The sequence below is a fragment of the Vipera berus genome (assembly GCF_964194415.1).
Source record: "Vipera berus genome assembly, chromosome: 1".
NCBI classification, from domain to species: domain Eukaryota; kingdom Metazoa; phylum Chordata; class Lepidosauria; order Squamata; family Viperidae; genus Vipera; species Vipera berus.
The window spans coordinates 295,262,869-295,282,235 of NC_138202.1; the positions used below are offsets into that span (position 1 = coordinate 295,262,869).

A 19,367-nucleotide genomic window follows, 5' to 3' on the forward strand; every position below is an offset into this window, starting at 1 on the left:
TGTATAATTATGACAATTTTTCCTTACTCCACTTACAGGTATAATTTAGCTTGCCACAGACTTGAAACACTCCTGCAAAGCATTGACCTTCCACCACTGAACAGTGCTAATAATGCTCAGTATTTTTTACGCAAGCCAGATAAGGCAGTGGAGGAAGACAGCCGAGTATTTTCTGCTTATCAGGATTGCATTCAGCTGCAGCTTCAGTTGAATTTGGCTCATCATGCTGTACAAAGGCTCAGAGTAGCTCTAGGAGCAAGCAGGAAGATTCTGAAAGAACAGAGTGATCCTAAAGAACTAATTCAGATGTCCTCCACAGAACAGTTGCGCACAATTATCCGATATCTGTTGGATACTTTACTTAGTTTACTTCATTCTTCCAACGGTTGGTAGCTCAATCATTTTTATTCATAAAATAACAAATTTGCCATTTCATTGTCAATGCTTAAAATATATGTGTTAGTGTCAGTGGGGATTTTGAGGCTTTGTAGAATATTCCAGATTAAATGAATGAGACAGAGGTCAAGAGAGTAAGGCTATAAAGAGAATCAAATTAAGGTTAAACTGAAACTTCAGCAACTCTGTCTCTTAAGTTTCTAAATTTACATGAACTGGAGAATTGTTTTACCTGAAGAATTCAGAATTCGCGTCCACTATTTTGCATATCCACAAAATGTATATCTCAGAGTACACTGACTCTGATCATCCTGGTAGTTATTCTCAGTATTCTGATCCCTCCTCCCTGCCTAAGTTATGGTTCTTGATCTACCACAAAAGATAGAAGTAAAGATAGTTATCACAGGAAGTTGTACTAAAATTAGAGTGAAATAAAAGGAAGAGATCCAAGAGAGATAACTGATTATGATTAGTTCTTTGGCCTGCAGCAAGGCTTAGCTAGTGATTATAAAGATAGGGTAATATTGGGTCACTTCTGTCTTTGAAACTAACATTCATTGTATATCAGGAGTGTCAAACTCACAACACCATGTGACGTGTCACGATGTATCACAACTTTTTCTCCATTGCCGGCAATGGGGTGGGCGTGGTTTTGGCATGATGCATGCGGCCTGTGGGCCGGCAGTTTGACACCCCTGTTGTATATGTTAACAGACATTCCACAGCTGCAATTCTTTATACAGGTAGTTCTCAACTTAACACCACAATTGAACCCAAGCTTTCCATAGCTAAGCAAGACAGTTGTTGAGTTTTGCCCTTTTACATTTTACAACCTTTCTTGCCATAGTTGCTAAGTGAATCACTGCAGTTAAGTTAGTAATACAGTTAAGTGCCTTCCCCATTGACTTTGCTTGTCGGAAGGTTGCAAAAGGTGTACACATGACCACAGAACACTGCAACTGTCATAAATTTGAGTCAGTTGCCAATGTCCAAATTTTGATCACGTGGTCTTGAGGGTGCTGCAAGTGGTTGTAAGTAAGGACTACCTGTAATAATAGATAATAGTCATTTCATAGAGAAGATAGTAGATTGCATTAAGAACTGATCTACTGCAACAAAGTATTTCAAGCTGCCATTATTTTTTAATAGCATCATGATATTTGGAGTATCTTCCAACTTATAATACATAAATAAGAGAGATTTGATGGTGTAGCATCTTTAACTGGGAAATGACCTGAATTTTATTCACACAGTTCTTGTCTTCTCTTGATAAGACAGTCAAGAGACTTCCAGAGATTTTGCAATAGTGCAGAATTAATTAAAATATAAAAAATAAAAAAATGAAAGGACCGCATAAAGGTAAAAGACAACAAGCATATTTCCTTTCATGTGAATGCGTCATTCAGTTTGATTTTCATGTCAGCCCAAATACTTTCAGGTGATACCTAAACTGCCTTTTTTTCAGGAATTGGGAAGAAATCGTCCCTGGTGAATCTTAGTGATTGAAGAAGATCTAGTCTACAGGCTTAGGAAAGGGAATGTTTTGTTTGTGGTGTGTGTGTGTGTGAGAGAGAGAGACAGAGAGAGAGAGACAGAGAGAGAGACAGAGAGAGAGAGAGAGAGAGATTTATATCGATGTGTAAAACCAGCTTCTGTGTTTTTTTGAAGTATCCATGTGTTGGTTTTTTAGCAGTTCACCTTTCTTTTCATAGAAGATGAAAGGTTTCTAAATTGTTAAATTAAATGATGAATGGCATATTTAACTTTTTATTACATTGTAAACCACCCAAAGTTGCTCTATTAGTGAGATGAGCAGTATAGAAATTAATTAGTTTAGCAGAAACCTGTGCGACTGCTAGCATATTGTCACTGCTAAGATACATCTTGAAGAAACCTGTGTAATCTGTATTCACTTCTAGATTCCCAATCAATGCTTTTTGCAATCTAACATACTTTATTTCTTTTTCTAAGGGCACTCTGTTCCTGTGGTTTTACAAAGCACATTTAACGCTCAAACCTGTGAAGAATTATTCAAGCACTTGTGTATTAGTGGGACTCCCAAAATACGTTTGCACACAGGTCTTTTACTTGTTCAGCTATGTGGAGGTGAAAGATGGTGGGGACAGTTTCTCTCAAATGTCCTGCAGGAATTGTATAATTCAGAGCAACTTCTAATTTTTCCACAAGACAGGTACTTTTCACATTATTTTTAATATATCATCAAGCAGCATTCAATCTATTTATTATTGAAATATAGAAAGATAGGCAAGAGAGGAAAAAGCTTTATAATAATTGTAATAATTTGCAATTGTAATAAATGAAGACCATCATCATCATAATTAAGTCTGTAAGTTGTTGAAACATGTTAAATTTCATGTTAGGGATCTGCATATTGATGTACATAGTCTATAATGGAACTGCAAAAAAATTGTAATCTTTTTATTTAATACTATCAATTTGCTTTAGTTCTTTATGCCTGAAGAACAAAAGAGAAATAAATGTTTGATTTCCTAGGATCAGCTTTTTCTCTCACTCTTGTGAAGTATTACTACTTATTAAAGCAGCCAGGAACATTTTAAACTACTTACTTTTTATATTTAGGGTCTTCATGTTGCTTTCTTGCATTGGTCAAAGATCACTCAGCAACACTGGTGTCTTAGAAAGTTTGTTGAATCTCTTGGATAATCTCTTGTCTCCTCTTCAGCCTCAATTACCTCTCCACAGATGCTCAGAAGGTATCAAATGTTTCTTAAAATAATATTAGATTTTTTGGGGGTTGTTTTTTTTTTAAAAAAGTCAGTCTAGCTCTGTTAGTGTAATTATTTTTTTGCAGGATTGTAAAATGCAATCCAGATCATGATTAGTTGGGAGCAGAGATAGCAGAAAACCTTAATTCCATCTATTGATTGTCTGTTATGAGGGGTGCAAGTCCATGCACAAGAGCCCCATCATGGAGGCTTAGAAGAAAACTGAAAAATTCAAAGGCACCGATTGCACACTAATTTGACTGAATCTAATTTCAAAGTATTCATTTTAGGTATTAAAATTTATTCCCATGTAGTTGAACAAATAATTTCTTCACGTTTATCAAAATTTAAGCATTTTTTTTGCTCTTTTATGTGAGAACAGGAGAAACAGATATGTAAAATATTTTGAGATTCTGGAAAAAAAAATCTGTTATATTTTGTCTTAATAATTATAAACAAATTGTCTTTATTTTGAAGGCGTTCTGGACATTCCTATGATTAGCTGGGTTGTAATGTTGGTATCTAGACTCTTAGACTATGTGGCAACAGTGGAAGATGAAGCAGCTACATCTAAGAAGCCTTTGAATGGAAAGGAGAGAGAAAGATTCTTGACAGGTGTAGTATATATTACTTAAGATGGTAAAACCTATTAATGAGCATACAGTCTCTAAAAAATGGCAGTCATCTTTGCATGGAATAGTAAACTACAATTTTGGATAAATCTTATTGTAAAGAGCTATGAACTTGTGACTGCATCTTTGTCAGGTTTGAAAGATCAGGTCCACATGTGAAGGTCCAATTAATTTGATTTATTGCTAATCATGCCTATGCACAGGAATCTTCTCAACTAATGGTTAGCACCTGCTCGAGGTTAAATAATTGCATTCAAGGGTGGGGGGAATTTGATTTACTTCGCTTGTAGCTATGTAGGGATTCTAGGCTGATCCAGGTTCTGCCAATCCTTCTTTTTCAATCTTCTTTTTATTCCACCCAATCATTATGACTGCTAAACTAACGATTAATTGAAAGCTTAGAATATTACTGGAATTGAAGATCCTGCACTGTTATTCCAAAACAAGATAATCTGAATTTTCCATTTTAGATGGAATCAGTATCACAATTTCAGACACTGAAATACTTGCTACCTCAAGTAATCAGCTAATCAGTAGCAAGTAGAAACAAAGAAAAAAAAGGTTGTGTATGCTGGGGATCCTTGTTCCCCAGCCTGATGAGCACTGTCATTATGTTAGAAAAAATATGTATTTATTTGTTCAGCTCCATGGTTGTTGAGCAAATGTCCATTAAATAAATATCTGTAATAACCAACAAGTAGTCCAGCTTCATTTCTGTCCATCTATCAATATATCAATTGTCCATCTGTTTAAAAAATGCTTTAAAAATCAGACAGGTTATGGAATTGGCTGTATGCCAGGGGACATATCTGCAGGCATATTAATTCCCAATAGTATAATAAATACTTTTGGATTAAGTCATTCGGACAAAGGTAGGGATGGGCAGCACTTGATGTCCAGAGATGAAAAGGTGATACAAAGGAGCAGTGAGTGTTTAAGTATGCACATATTTAAACAAACTGCTTCTTTTCCAGGGTAAAACAGTAACTATGCTGTCCAAGAAAAATGCATATTTGAGTTAAGGAGCTACCAGTAGTGTACCCATGTCCAGTCCACTTTTTTCCCCTTTTTCCCCCCTTCAGATCTGAAATACTGCTTATGTACATTATGCTGATGATTAGCATATGGTTGATAGGAAAAGACTTCATTATTCAGGATAGAAATCCCTCCCACTTGAATAAATAAATATTATAATCTAAGGTTGGGAGAGTCTTTTGATTTGGGATTTTGTTCACTTGTATTTGCTTATAATTTTGTATTATAGAAAACAATTGACTGCTATTTATCTATCTGTTTGAATAGTTAGCCCTCTTTTCACTAAAATGAATTCCAGAGTGGAATACAATACGCATGCAGAGTTACAAAAACATAAAACAGTGTGAGCCACAGGTTAAATAACAGAGCAGGGTTAGTAGGCTTTTAGTTGACATAAAAGCTAGCTGCAGTTTTCTCCCTTCCCCTCCCGTGCATGTTTTAGAAATAGTATACCTCTGAAGTGGTATCTTATGCTTTGTACTAATGGATGTAGGGTCCTCAGATTTTTGGATAATTTTCCAATTGTTTGATTAAGAGATAGACTTTTAATTAAACTTAATTTCAAAATATACAGTACATAAAGTAATTGAATAGTTTCTTAGCAAAGAGAAATATTTTGGGATCTTAACTGTTACAAAAGAATGTTCTAAGGTACACTCAGTTTTAGGCTGATTTTAAGGTTTTACAACCAGTGCTGTAATCAAGCAGTTCCTGTTCAGTTCCCTGTAGCTGTGGTGAAGTACGCTACAAAACAGTTCACACTGCCTCTGAAAATGCTTCTATGAATGCTGGTGAGATGTCAGGATAATATAAGATGAGGCCAAGGCCATTCAGCCTAAAAAGCTCATCATTGGCCGATATAGACAGATTCATTGCACAGAACTTCCTTTCTCATCTGATTTTCTTGTGCAGTATTTAATGTCTTTTCTGCTTTCCTTTTAAAAAGACTTACTTGTTACAATTCATTCAATTTATTTATTTATTTATTTATTTGTTTGTTTGTTTGTTTGTTTGTTTGTTTTTATAAACCGCCCTTCTCCCGAGGGACTCGGGGCGGTGTACAGAGTAAGGTGGTAAACATAATGAAACAATACTGAAAAAACAATAGTCAAAACAAACTGGGACCCCAATTAGAGCTTTAATTTAAAACATTTCATTTTTAAAAAATCCCCGTTTTGAAGATTGTAAGCTACTTGTTTCTAAATACCATCTCTGGTCCTTTCAGTAAAGCTAAATCAATTATTTCCCTAGTATCCAAACAATAATTCAATTAATGCTGTATCCTTAAACTAACAAAACACATTTTTTTTCAAAATATGCGTACTGATTTTTGTGTGTGTATGTCCTCTGTGTGTAAAACATTGACCACCAAATTTGAAATATTCTTTTGTTTTGCTTTTCAGGCAATCAGTGGAGTTTCATTAACAACAATTTACACACACAGAGCCTCAATAGATCTTCAAAAGGCAACAGTAGCTTAGATAGGTTATATTCCAGAAAGATCAGGAAACAACTTGTTCATCATAAACAGGTAACCTCTAGCTCGTATTAATGATTTTCTTTTTCTAAATTATATTAGGATATTATGATTTTGAGATGCAATTCATGTTTTATGTTCAGAGCAATATTTTACAAGTTAGGTAGCATATTGCTGGAGTGCACTGAAGCAAGTTAAAGGAACTTCCAGTTGCCTGACTTTCCCACAGCAACCATGAACCTAACTGAAAGTGTGGCTGATGCTGACAATATAATAATTGCAGACAAGGGTCCTAAGGAAATCCTATGCGTGCCCTGCAGGGTGGAATAAGAGATTTCCACCATCTTAGTAGAAGAGTTCACACAAGTGTGAAATTTTGGAGGGAATAATGTGAGAAACCACTTTTCTAATTAACTTGCTCATTATAAAATATTTGGAAAATTTGACAGTGAGTACAAACACACAGCAAATATCTGCTCCTTTTTACAACGTTTGAAGCCTCACCAGTTTCTGCAACCTTAAAGCTACTACTGAAACTGGCTTTATAATTCAGCTCTGTTGGCAGCCTGTTAAAGTTTTATAAGTACAAAAAACTAAAATTTTGAAAACTTTAACGTGACCATCCTATGAAAGTGCATATCTACTTTGCATCTTATTATACATTTTTATATACTGTTAACATTTTCTTTTAGCAACTTAACTTATTAAAAGCAAAACAGAAGGCTTTGGTGGAACAGATGGAAAAAGAAAAAATACAAAGCAACAAAGGATCATCCTATAAACTTTTAGTAGAACAGGCAAAACTAAAGCAGGCCACGTCAAAGGTATGATGTTCTGCAATTATATTTATTGTCTTGCGCAGAAATATCTTTTTCTGCAAATTCAAATATGTTTTGGGTTCATTTTTTCCATATATGATTTCATTATGCCTCTTAAGGCCTAATGTGTTGATTCAATTACCTGCTATATCTCTGGTTTTAGAACTAATCAATTCTAATATAGGTACCTCTTTATATGTATGTATGTATATGTACATATATTTTATGTAAGCTACTTTCTAAATAATGCTGTGGGTTATTCACATCAAGATAGTTCCTTATAATAAAAATTAAGATTAAATTACAATATTTCAACAATTCTCCAGCTGTGCCCTTTTTTGAGTCATCAGAAAAGGTGCATGGGCAGTATCCAAATAATTGTGCTAATAATAATTAGCTAAGGCCAAAGGAAGTTGGATTTGTCTTTTTAAAACCACTCTTTAAAGAAAACGGTGTCGTAATTAAGTATTTTTGGTCCACAGAGTTGTCTGAAATAGTTTTGGCTATCAGTTTCAGTTGCAGTTATTTCTCTCAGGAAATATTAATGATTATTTGTTTGTTTGTTTGTTTGTTTGTTTAATCTATATGCCACCCATCTCAGTTAGAGGCAACCTGTATAAGATGTTGAGAAATCCTCACTTGAAGACCAGTAATCATACACTATTGTGTTTTGACATCATCTAATCTAGAAACCATTGCATGTTCCAACTAATATCTGTTAACTATTAAGACATTAGTTATATCCTGTGTCTTATCTAAAGAGTTCAGTGTGATAATAGTTGGGTAATGGTTTATGTAATCAGTAAATTTGTTTCATATTAGAATTGTAAATTTGAGAACAACAAATGTTATTGGTGCTGTGATTTAGGAAATAATCTTATATATGTTTAGTTAAATAGATTTATTTATTTGGACTTATTGGGTAATATTGTAATTGTACATAAGATAAGAGACCTCTTATTTCTAACTTGTTTTTGATTGAAAATACCGTGTTACTGATACTAGTGATTTGTGTGGTTATTTTCATTTATTTGTATGTGAAATTATTGACTCCTGCAATTCAGTGAATAGTTGAATAACGGCAAATGTGTTTATGTTTATGATTTATGTAGCACTTTAAGGATTTGATACGCTTACGACGGACTGCAGAGTGGCCCCGTTCTACATTAGACACTGAAGTATCGACTGCAAAAGAAACTCCAGAAATTGAGCCCCTTACATTTACATTGGCACATGAACGCTGCATCTCAGTGGTGCAGAAACTGGCCCTCTTTCTCTTGTCAATGGATTTTACTTGTCATGCAGATCTGCTGTTATTTGTATGCAAGGTATGGATTATGCAATGCAGTTAATAGGAATAAATCTGATCAAAGCATGAAGCTTGCATTTCAGTATACTAGGTTGGATCAGCATTTCTCACAAAATACTTTCCCAATAATTATTTGTCATCCAAAATTATGATACTTTAGCCCCTTGTGGGAAAAAATATAAAATAGCATGATTTGAGATGATAATTTTTTAAAAACATCCAGTATTGTTCTGATCCTAAGGAGTTTTGCTCTGATAGGATTACATTTAAATGAGTTTCCACAAAAGAAGGAACCTGGTTGTTGGGCTTTAAATATAATTCCATCAATACGGTGTACCTTTTCCTAGCCATTGTTTATATAAAATATTTTTTCTCAATGCATCTGTGCTGAAGCAAGAGCTGTGGATTGTACCAAATAACAGTTTTGCTTTACATGAACCTTTATGCTACCCAACGCACCTACATTTTGCTTCTTTTCCCCTCTTGACACTTAAGACATAGCCTCTGAAAAATGTTGTCATTGTTCCTGATAATTGGCAAAAATCTGAACCATCATAGCAGACGGAGCGATGGGAAATAAACCAACATTTTTGGGGGGAGTTTTTGAAAGTGTTGTTCACTTAGAAACACTGTTGGTTACAGCACAGTAAATTTTAGTAATTTATGTTTTCTTGTGTTATAGTTTTGAACTTTGCAATTTCTAAGGTGAAATAAAAGATAAAGACATTAGAAATAGGGGGGGGAACTCTTCACATGAGAACTCCCCCAAGCTACAGATGGAAGGCATAAAAAAAGTTACATATACTCTCAAACCAGAAGGATTACCTTAGTTCTTCTTTTGATCTCTCAATACTTCTGATGTTATTCTAAATTCCTTTACCATTATTTGTAAATACATGTGTATTTTACAATTGTTAAATATCCACGTCTTTATTTTGTAGAAATGTTGTGTTCTCAATAGATAGGAAACAAGTTGTGGCAAATAGAATTTTGTCTACCTCTTTTTATTTCAGGTTCTCGCTAGAATTGCAAATGCAACAAGGCCTACAATTCACTTGTGTGAAATTGTGAATGAAGCTCAGTTAGAAAGGCTACTCCTGCTTCTGGTTGGGACCGACTTTAACAGAGGTGATATCTCTTGGGGAGGAGCGTGGGCTCAGTATTCCCTGACATGTATGCTGCAAGATATTCTAGCAGGTTTGTTAAAAATTATATTTTATCTATGGAAAATGCATTGGTTACCTGCAGTGGGAAACAGTGAAGGAGTAGTAGTTAATTAATTAGTCTTGAACTATATGAAAGACCATAAAATAAAGGTAAAATATAGCAACTAATTCAAGGATGAAATAGAAAAATGAAAATGCAACAGTAAAATATATATGTAGTAAATACAAAGTATCAGCATTCAGAAAAATACATTGCCTTTATACGATATCCCAATCTATTCAATATAACAGGCTCTTAGCTGAACTGCCTTCCATATACGTCATTTTATAATAAGATGGAAGCACCCATGTTCACTCATGTAATCTAGCACCTCAAATCCTGTTAATAGAATAGGCCCTTCATAAGAATTGCATCAAATTCATCGGCAGGTATTTTACATATTGGAAAATGGTTTTGTTCTTAGCCAATCAAAAAAAAATCTATTTTTTGCCAATAACTCTGTGTTTCTTTGGGCACTGATATCCAGGACTTTGTTTGAAAATTTCCTTTGACTGAGAGGCAGTTGAGAGTAAATATTGGGTGGAAAACCCATGCTATGAAATAACTTTGGTAATTCAGTTTATGCAGGAGGTAGGCTGAGCCATACTGAAATTGTTCTGCTAAACATATTTTGAGTAGCCTATCAGGGCCCATTGAACGGATGCTCTGCCAATAGATTAAAAAAAAAATATTGAGTGGCTGTGTATGGAGCGAAAACCTGCTTCTGCTCTGACCACTGTAGCTGACATGTTCTTGCCAGCTTCCAGTGTGTTTTTTTTAAAAAAAAACATTTTTTTTACTTCAGTAAGGAAACTTTTGTATGGCTCCACAATTCCATACCTTAGCTCAGCCTTGGGACTATTTTTACTATTTTTATTTTAACCAGTCCATTCCACCTTTAACGATGGGGGGTGAGGTGTTACCCCCCGTTGATAGGGCTCGCAACTTGGGCATCCTCCTGGACTCACGGCTTAATTTTGAAGACCATATAGGTGCCATGATCAGGGGGGCTTTTGCCCTGGTTCGCCTGGTGCGCCAGTTGCGACCCTATCTGGACCGAGATGCCCTATGTACAGTCACTCATGCACTCGTGACCTCCCGTTTAAACTACTGCAACACCCTCTACATGAGGCTGCCCTTGAGGACCACTCGGAGGCTTCAACTGGTGCAGAATGCAGCCGCGCGAGTAGTGATGGGGGCCTCCCGATACTCCCATGTAACACCTCTACTCCGCGAGCTGCATTGGCTTCCGGTTGCCCTCCGGGTGAGATTCAAGGTGCTGGTGATGACCTATAAAGCCCTAAATGGCTTGGGTCCGGGATATTTGAGGGAACACCTGCTGCCAGCATCAAGCTCCCTTCGTCCAGTGCGCTCACACAGGGAGGGTCTTCTCAGGGTGCCGCCGGTAAAAGATTGCCGGCGGATAACACCCAGGGGAAGGGCCTTCTCTGTGGGTGCGCCTGCCCTCTGGAACCAGCTGCCCGTGGAGCTGAGGACTGCCCCTGACCTTCGTTCATTCTGCCGGGACCTGAAGACCTGGCTCTTTGAGCTTTCCGGCCCAGGCTGAGAATTTTTTAACCGGGGTTTTTAGTTTAAGGGATGATCTAATCTTTTTTAATTGTTTTTTAACTTTTGTATTTGTATTGCTGATTTTAAATACCCTGTAAACCGCCCTGAGTCCTTCGGGAAAGGGCGGTATATAAATCTAATAAAATTAAAATTAAAATTAAATTAATTAATTAAATTACCCTAAATACTTTCAATGTGGGAGGAGAGCAAGGTACCTGGATAGTTATATTTAGTTTATATAATCTTTTGGTGCTTATCTCAGCCCCCACCAACCTTCTTTTAAAATGATTTATCCATGACCCTGTGTTGGTAAAAGCAAATAAGTGAAAGAATTCATTTGTCCAGTAGACTTCCCATTCAACTGCTAGTTTTCCAGCCTCCTTGTTAGATTTCAGAAATTGAATAATAAGTTTGATTTCTGACATTGATACCGGAGGCTGTGGAAAAGGTTTTCAAATGCTAAAGGATCAATAGTTTGGGAGGCCCTAAAACCCCTCTCAAACTAAAGCTGGGATGAGAATATAAAATTGGAATTTATATTTATTTATTTATTTATTATTTATTTTAATTCCATTTATATCCCGCCCTTCTCCGAAGACTCAGGGCGGCTTACAAGCTTAGCAGTAGCCTTCATTCTATGTATATGCCTGCTTATTAGGGCTTTCATACACCCCCCAAGCGGCATTATTACAAAGTCAGCTTAATTGCCCCTAACAATCTGGGTCCTCATTTTACCTACCTCGGAAGGATGGAAGGCTGAGTCAACCTTGAGCCTGGTGGGATGCGAACCTGCACTAATTGCAGGCAGCTGGTGTTACTTAAGGAGGCATTAGCCCACTGCTCCACCAAGGCTCTACTTTCTTTCTTCAATAAAACAGTTGGGGTATTCGAAAAGAAAAATGTTTGTCCCTTTTGCTAAAAATTTCAAGTGCTGACTATATTTTATTTGTGTATAAAATTTTATAAAGTTTAAAAACTTTAAAATTTTATGTTGTTTTTTTTAACAGATAGAATATCCTTAGGCCTTGCACATCGCTGTCATCTGTAATTTTCTAGTACATAGATAGACTCAAACCAATTAGAATTTATTTGCTGTCAATTTGTGGTATCTGAAATATGTTTATGAAGCCCCACAAATTTTACTATTGATTTTCTCAATAGTGCTTAAAAAATTAAAATTTATTTTTTTAAAAAAGACCACACATTTATGCCTCATATTTTTGAAAAAAGCTGGTATGTAAAACTGCCATGAAACATGAAACAGTTTGTTTAAAATGTGAGTTGAATATTGCACATGCCAAGGCAATTGATACCCATCTGACTATTCTGGTAACTCTTCCCTATACCATTTAGGAGAACTGTTGGCTCCAATAGCTGCTGAAGCCATGGAGGAGGCAGCAGTAGGAGAGGAGGCGGGGACTTCCACTGTAGATTCAGATGATGCTCTTCAGCAGTCTGCAGTTCAGTTAGTGGAAACTATTGATGAGCCATTAGCACATGACATTACAGGTAAATAAATATAACTTGCATAATGGCATTGAATTGTTTAAAACTGTTGGTTTTTTGCCTTGGCAATTCTGCTAACCATTCTTGGATTTCAGTAGTTGTTGAAAAATTATACCATTCTGTTGATGTCAAGTACAACTAGGCAGCTGAAAAGCTGATGCAATCTATAGCAGGTGCAAATCTCCACAGCAGGTGTGTCCAACCTGCAGCCCATAGGCCACATGTGGCCCAGGACAGCTAGCAATGTGGCCCCACAAGATTTTAAAAAAATGAAGTTGGTTATTTATGTGCAGTCCAAGACAATTCCTCTTCACTCATTGTGGCCCAGGCTAGCCAAATGGCGGGACAACCATGACGTAGAGCAGGGGTCTCCAACCTTGGGGTCTTTATGACTTGTGGACTTCAACTCCCAGAATTCCACAAGCTAGAATTCTGTGATTTGAAGTCCACAAGTCATAAAGTGCCCAAAGTTGGGGACCCCTGAGCTAGAGCATAGGTTAGCCTTATTTTACTTTCCTCCCCCATATTTTTCTGCATAATGGAAATTGGAAGCTCACATTCCAAGACTTGGAGAGGATTATAGACAAAGAATTTCTGTTTTCCATTGTGGACTAGTTGTGATGGGGGTTTCCCGATACTCCCATGTAACACCTCTTCTCCACGAGCTCCATTGGCTTCCAGTTGCCCTCCGGGTGAGATTCAAGGTGTTGGTGATGACCTATAGAGCCCTTAATGGCATGGGTCCGGATTATCTTCGGGAGTACCTGCTGCCAGCATCAACTTCCCATTGTCCTGTGCGCTCCCACAGGGAGGGCCTCCTCAGGGTGCCGCCGGTCAGGGAGTGCCGGCTGGCGGCCCCCAGGGGGAGGGCGTTCTTGGTGGGCGCGCCTGCCCTTTGGAATCAGCTGCCTGTGGAACTCCGGATGGCCCCGACCTTCGCTCGTTTCGCCGGGACCTAAAAACCTGGCTATTCGAGCTTGCCGGCCTGGACTGAGGGTTTGGGTTTTTAGTTTTTAATTTTCAGGGCTATTTATTTATTTATTTATTTTATTTTATTTTAATTCCATTTATATTTAATTTAATTTAATTTAATTTAATAATTTGATTTCTATACCGCCCTTCTCCCGAAGGACTCAGGGCGGTGAACAGGGCAATACACAATAAAGATCAAATACAAAAATTAAAAAACCATTAAACATCATGCCCATAAAATCAATACATATTAAGTTAAAAACTAGTTTTAAAAACCCAACCCCATCCCGTCAGACCAGGCCAGCTTGTTCGAAAAAGAATGTTTTAAGATCGCGCCGGAAGGAGCGAAGGTCGGGGGCCGTCCGGAGCTCAACTGGTAAGCGGTTCCAGAGGTCTGGCGCGCCCACAGAGAACGCTCTCCCCCTGGGGGTCACCAATCGGCATTCTTTGATCGGCGGCACCCTGAGGAGGCCCTCTCTGTGGGAGCGCACTGGACGGAGGGAAGTTGACGCCGGTCGCAGGTGTTGCCATAGGTAATCCAGACCCATGCCATGAAGGGCTTTGTAAGTCATAACTAACACCTTGAACCTCACCCGGAGAGCAACCGGTAGCCAATGCAGCTCGCGGAGCAAAGGTGTAACATGGGAGTATCGGGAAACTCCCAAGACGACTCGCGCGGCTGCATTCTGCACCAGCTGGAGTCTCCGGGTGGACCTCAAGGGCAGCCCCATGTAGAGAGCATTACAGTAGTCTAGACGAGAGGTCACGAGCGCATGAGTGACTGTGCGCAAGGCATCCTGGTCTAGATAGGGCCGCAACTGGCGAACCTGGGCAAAGGCCCCCCTTGTCACAGCTCCAATATGCTCTTCCAAAGAGAGCTGTGAGTCTAGAAGGACCCCCAAGTTGCGGGCCCTATCTACGGGGGGTAATAGCTCACCCCCCATGGCCAATGATGGAATAATCGGAATTTCCCGGGATGCCGGCACGAACAGCCACTCAGTCTTGTCAGGGTTGAGTCGAAGCCTGTTCCTCCCCATCCAGACCCGGACCGCCTCCAGGCAACGGGACATCAACGGGACATCCCGCCCTTCTCCGAAGACTTTAATTCTATTTTAACTTTGTATATTGTATTGTTTTAATTGCCCTGTAAACCGCCCTGAGTCCTTCGGGAAATGGGCGGTATATAAATCCAAATAATAAATAAATAAATAAATAAATAAATAAATAAATAAATAAATAAATAAATAAATAAATAATCCGCCACTTATAACCACAAATGGGCACAGAATCTTGATATTTGAATGGAGCTTAATTCACTGACCATAACCCAGTTATCCCAGTTGCAGTCGTTAATTGGAGCACCAGAGAAAGGGTCCAGGCCTCCTATGCATGCTATAGAGAGGAGAAGACCAGGACCTCTGATTGTACCTGAGAGGCCTGGGCCCTTTACCCACCCACACTGGGGAGACCAATCCCTCTGCACACAGATCAAATCTGGCAAATACGCTAGCAAATGCTATTGTTCTCACAATTTCTCTTCCCCTCCCCTTCCCCCCCCCACCCAACCTAAGAGGCCTGGATCCTCTCTCTGGTGCTTAGCCAATTGCAGCATCCCACATTCACATAACCATGATTTACGAAGTTTTTGCTGAAATTTTTTCATTTACTTCGGGTTTCCAGCAAAAAATTCCCATTGCAAACAATGGGTTCAGTTAATGACCTCAGCATTTGTTTACCGACTGTGGATTCACTTAACAACCATGATGATTCACTTAATGGCTTCTGGAAAAAAAATATAAAATCACACATAATGGCCCTCTTAATGACAGGCACAACTGGCATCATTCCAGGCTCAATTAAGGGCAGAAGACAAGGACTGCTGTATTTTGTTTCTAAGTTCTGCTTTTATTATTGTACTTATTGTTACAAGCTGCTCAGTCGTGACAATGGGATGGTCTGTAAATTCAGTAAATAAATAAACTATTTGAATCACCCAAAGGTACTCCACCTTTGTCATCTTTGGAAAAAGACAAAGACATTGATCTTGAGTTATTACAAGACCTGATGGAAGTTGACATTGATCCATTAGATATTGATTTGGAAAAAGATCCTCTGGCAGCAAAAGTCTTCAAGGTATGGAACATAATGGATTTTTAAAATAGTTGCAAAACACCTGTGACATAGTCTTAGCTCTTTTCGAAATGTGTGTTTCTGACATTAACAAGATAGAATCCTATACATAGGTATCAATTCCATTTTCATTATAAAACGTAGGTTTATTTTGAGGTTATTTTATATACAAATGAATTATAGAGTATAAAGTAATTCAAATTCAAAAGTTACAAAGGTGCATAAAGAGATCTATTATTGTTATGCTCAAAATCAAATCTAGCACAGACGTGTTTCCTCTCCTGACCATTAGGTCCTCTGCATGTCCCTATATAAAAAACAATTATATTCTCCTTCTAGCACATATTCTTAAAAGTAACATACAAGAAGAACAGAATTAAAATAAAGTGTAAATGGTATTTCCAGACATTTTGTAAAGTCCTAATGATTTTAGAATTCATCATTTTAAACATGTTTATTATTTTTGTATGTGAAGAAATGGGAGAGGGTAAGGAAAACTTATAAATAAAAAAAATAAGAAAAAAGATGGAGGAAAAACATATTTTATTACCTATAGCAAAATCAAATAATAATATAATACTGATCAGTATTACATTGGTAGAACCAGTTCATAACCAGAAAGTTGACACATATTATTGATCTGAGGTTGTAAATCTGCACCACAGATCAGATTCTAAACATGTCACACTACAAAAGCCACAAGCATTTAATTACAGTTGGATCTGTGAGTATAGATTTTTAGATTCTTTACATTCATGTATCACAGCATATGATTAAAATAAACTGGAAGGAGGGACATTCAGTGGACTTAATGGTCATAAAAGGAAATACATCTGTGCTAGATTTGATTTTGAGCATAACAGCAATAGATCTATCTATACACCATTGTAATTTTTGAAGTTGAATTACATGATATTCTATAATCCATTTGTTTCCATTCTGGGCATATGATCATATAAAGAAATCTTCTTCAAAGATACTTTAGATTTCAGCTCCTTTCAGTGGGGCCATTTAACATGTGATTGGAGTGATAGTACAAAATAATAGTCCAATAATAAGTTGGGGAAGAGTGCTGTAAATATTACCTGGACAACTCCCTTTATACTGTCAAATTATAGTTCAGTGAAAGAACACATTGATCTGAAAGCTGCCAGTATAGTTGGCAGTGTATATGGCAAAAATAAAAGACTGTTGATTTTCTTATAAATACAGATTATGATGTTAGGATACAAATACTGAAGACACAATCTAGTTGAGAGATGGAAAAAAAAGTTTTTATTTTCAAGAATTTCAGACCAATGAATGCTTTTTTCCCCTCTGTTTTATAAAGCCTATAAGTAGCACCTGGTATGATTACTGGGGTGCTGATTATGGTACATACAATTACAATCCTTATATTGGAGGTGTTGGAATTTCTGTGGCAAAACCACCAGTTACAACTGAGAAGAATGGATCACAGATTGTGAGTGTATCAGTCTCTCAGGGTAAGCATATCAACTAGTTTTACTCTGCGGCCTAATTTGAGAAAGTTCTTTTTTTTTTGTTGCTAAAAAAAAATCTCTTTTGGATACATTCCAGTTATGCAAACTATGCTTAAAAAGTGTTTTATAGAGATAATAATTAGAAAACTCTGGTCCAGTACCCTGTTAGCCAAGAGGTGTACATGTAAGCATAGACAGATTATGAAAACTATGTTGCATTTTTTAAAAAGTCTATTAAAGTTAAGAACTGGACATTTTTCTGTCTTGGAACGACGTCTTGCTACTTAGAACAAAGATCCTTCCGGCTTGATGTATTTATCTCTTTGCTCTCATTTGCATATTTTTATAATTGGTTTCTATCTCAATTCATTTTAAAAGTATTTCCAAATGTATAAACCAATCAAAATTCTTATTTATATAAGAATACATAAATAAATAGATATTTAATAACTTATTAAGGCTTAATACAATATTTACTATTAAAATATGTAGAATTTTACTTATACGTATGCTTTTAATGATCTTTTCAAGCTTTAGATGCACGTTTAGAGGTTGGATTGGAACATCAAGCAGAATTGATGCTGAAAATGATGTCTACTCTGGAAGCAGATTCCATTTTGCAGGCCCTGACCAATACATCTCCTACATGTAATTTTGCACAGTTAAACCTAAGCATCTCTGAATGTTATGGTAATCTTTCTCTTGCTATCGTAGATACTCTGAATTTGTAGCTGAATAGTGGTTGTATTATATCAATAATACCTAATAGCAACATATTAGCTTCCCAGCATACACCTAATTTTAATACTCTATTAATTTCTTAGTTCATTATCAATATATATGAGAAGGTTTTTTTGCAGTGTATTGTTGCTCCCTGTTCAGGATGTATATTTATCTTTTTAGGATGTTCTTAAGATGTTATTTCAACAAGTGTCAATTTGTCTAGCTAATATTTATCAACTTGGTGGTTATTTACAGTATATAACAATAAGAGTATACACATAAACAATAAAAAACATTGATTAATATAGATGCTTTCTAGAACTTAGGATATGCAAGGAATTTAATTCAATTTCCTAGCAGTATGTTTGCCAGACTAATCACAGTTTTATCTTAAGCTATTGTTGCACCCATCTATTTTTTTCCAAGTTATTTAATTTGGTTTGAATTCTTGGAAACTGATCACAATATTTTGGAAGAATAACACATTCAGTGACAAACACTATGTGTTTCTCTTTTGTAATTAAAAATGTCTTGGCTTTTTTTTTTGCTAGTAACTCAGTCTCCTGGTGGAACAGATGATTCTTTGCTACGTGGGTTGCACACTTCAAATCAAAACAATCAGTTTATTATCCAGTTGTCTTCCATTCCAGTGTTAAGTGCATGCTTCAATAAACTATTTTCCATGCTACAAGTCCATCATGTTCAGGTACATAATTGTTGCTCTTGGAATTTGTAGTATTCATATACTGTGTTGGCATTTAGGATCAAGAAATGTACACTTGCTCGATGCTATAGTTTATTGAGGTGACTCCTAGTCTGTTGCTGTTTGTATTTTCAAGTTAACGTTCCTAATAAAAGTATTTGACAGTGTGTCACATTAATTTACTAAATATAGTTAAAAATAAATTTATTTATTTGTATTTTGAGAATAGACAGACATATAGATAGATGAATATTTATGATGTACCTTTGCAAATTAAACAGTATTCTAAGGCTGAGATAATACTTATAGCTAAAGCACTAGTTAACCACAAAATATTAATAACATCATTTAATTAGAAAGTGTTTTTTTATCATTTTAAAATATAGACACATTTTTGATGTAGGATATACACCGGTGCACTTGTGCTTTAAACTGTAGCTTCTTTCTTGGGATGAGTTTGCTGATAGCATTCGTCCAACATATCCAGTTATAATATATATATTAACTGGAATTTACAGTATTACATTTTTATAATGTCCTTTTCTGGATTCTGGTTTTCATTAGTATATGCAATTACGTTGTTAAAATAAGTAGATCCCTAAGTTTTGAAGTAAGCAATGGAACCTTGGGGAGGGGGGGGAAAGCAAATTATTAAGCTTCAAC

General features: G+C 36.6%; 1 protein-coding gene across 2 annotated transcripts in view; it reads left to right on the top strand.

Annotated features, from left to right (window-relative positions):
• Positions 1 to 19,367, top strand: part of BIRC6 (baculoviral IAP repeat containing 6) — a 153,745-nt gene that overhangs the window by 46,803 nt on the left and 87,575 nt on the right. For both annotated transcript variants that reach the window (XM_081313639.1, XM_081313638.1), the window contains exons 29-41: positions 39 to 385; positions 2,368 to 2,587; positions 2,998 to 3,131; positions 3,621 to 3,758; positions 6,214 to 6,341; positions 6,980 to 7,111; positions 8,218 to 8,433; positions 9,428 to 9,611; positions 12,543 to 12,698; positions 15,667 to 15,800; positions 17,128 to 17,281; positions 17,810 to 17,926; positions 18,553 to 18,707. In XM_081313639.1, coding sequence (XP_081169765.1) covers positions 39 to 385; positions 2,368 to 2,587; positions 2,998 to 3,131; positions 3,621 to 3,758; positions 6,214 to 6,341; positions 6,980 to 7,111; positions 8,218 to 8,433; positions 9,428 to 9,611; positions 12,543 to 12,698; positions 15,667 to 15,800; positions 17,128 to 17,281; positions 17,810 to 17,926; positions 18,553 to 18,707 — 2,215 coding nt within the window. The remainder of the gene's footprint in view (positions 1 to 38; positions 386 to 2,367; positions 2,588 to 2,997; positions 3,132 to 3,620; positions 3,759 to 6,213; positions 6,342 to 6,979; positions 7,112 to 8,217; positions 8,434 to 9,427; positions 9,612 to 12,542; positions 12,699 to 15,666; positions 15,801 to 17,127; positions 17,282 to 17,809; positions 17,927 to 18,552; positions 18,708 to 19,367) is intronic.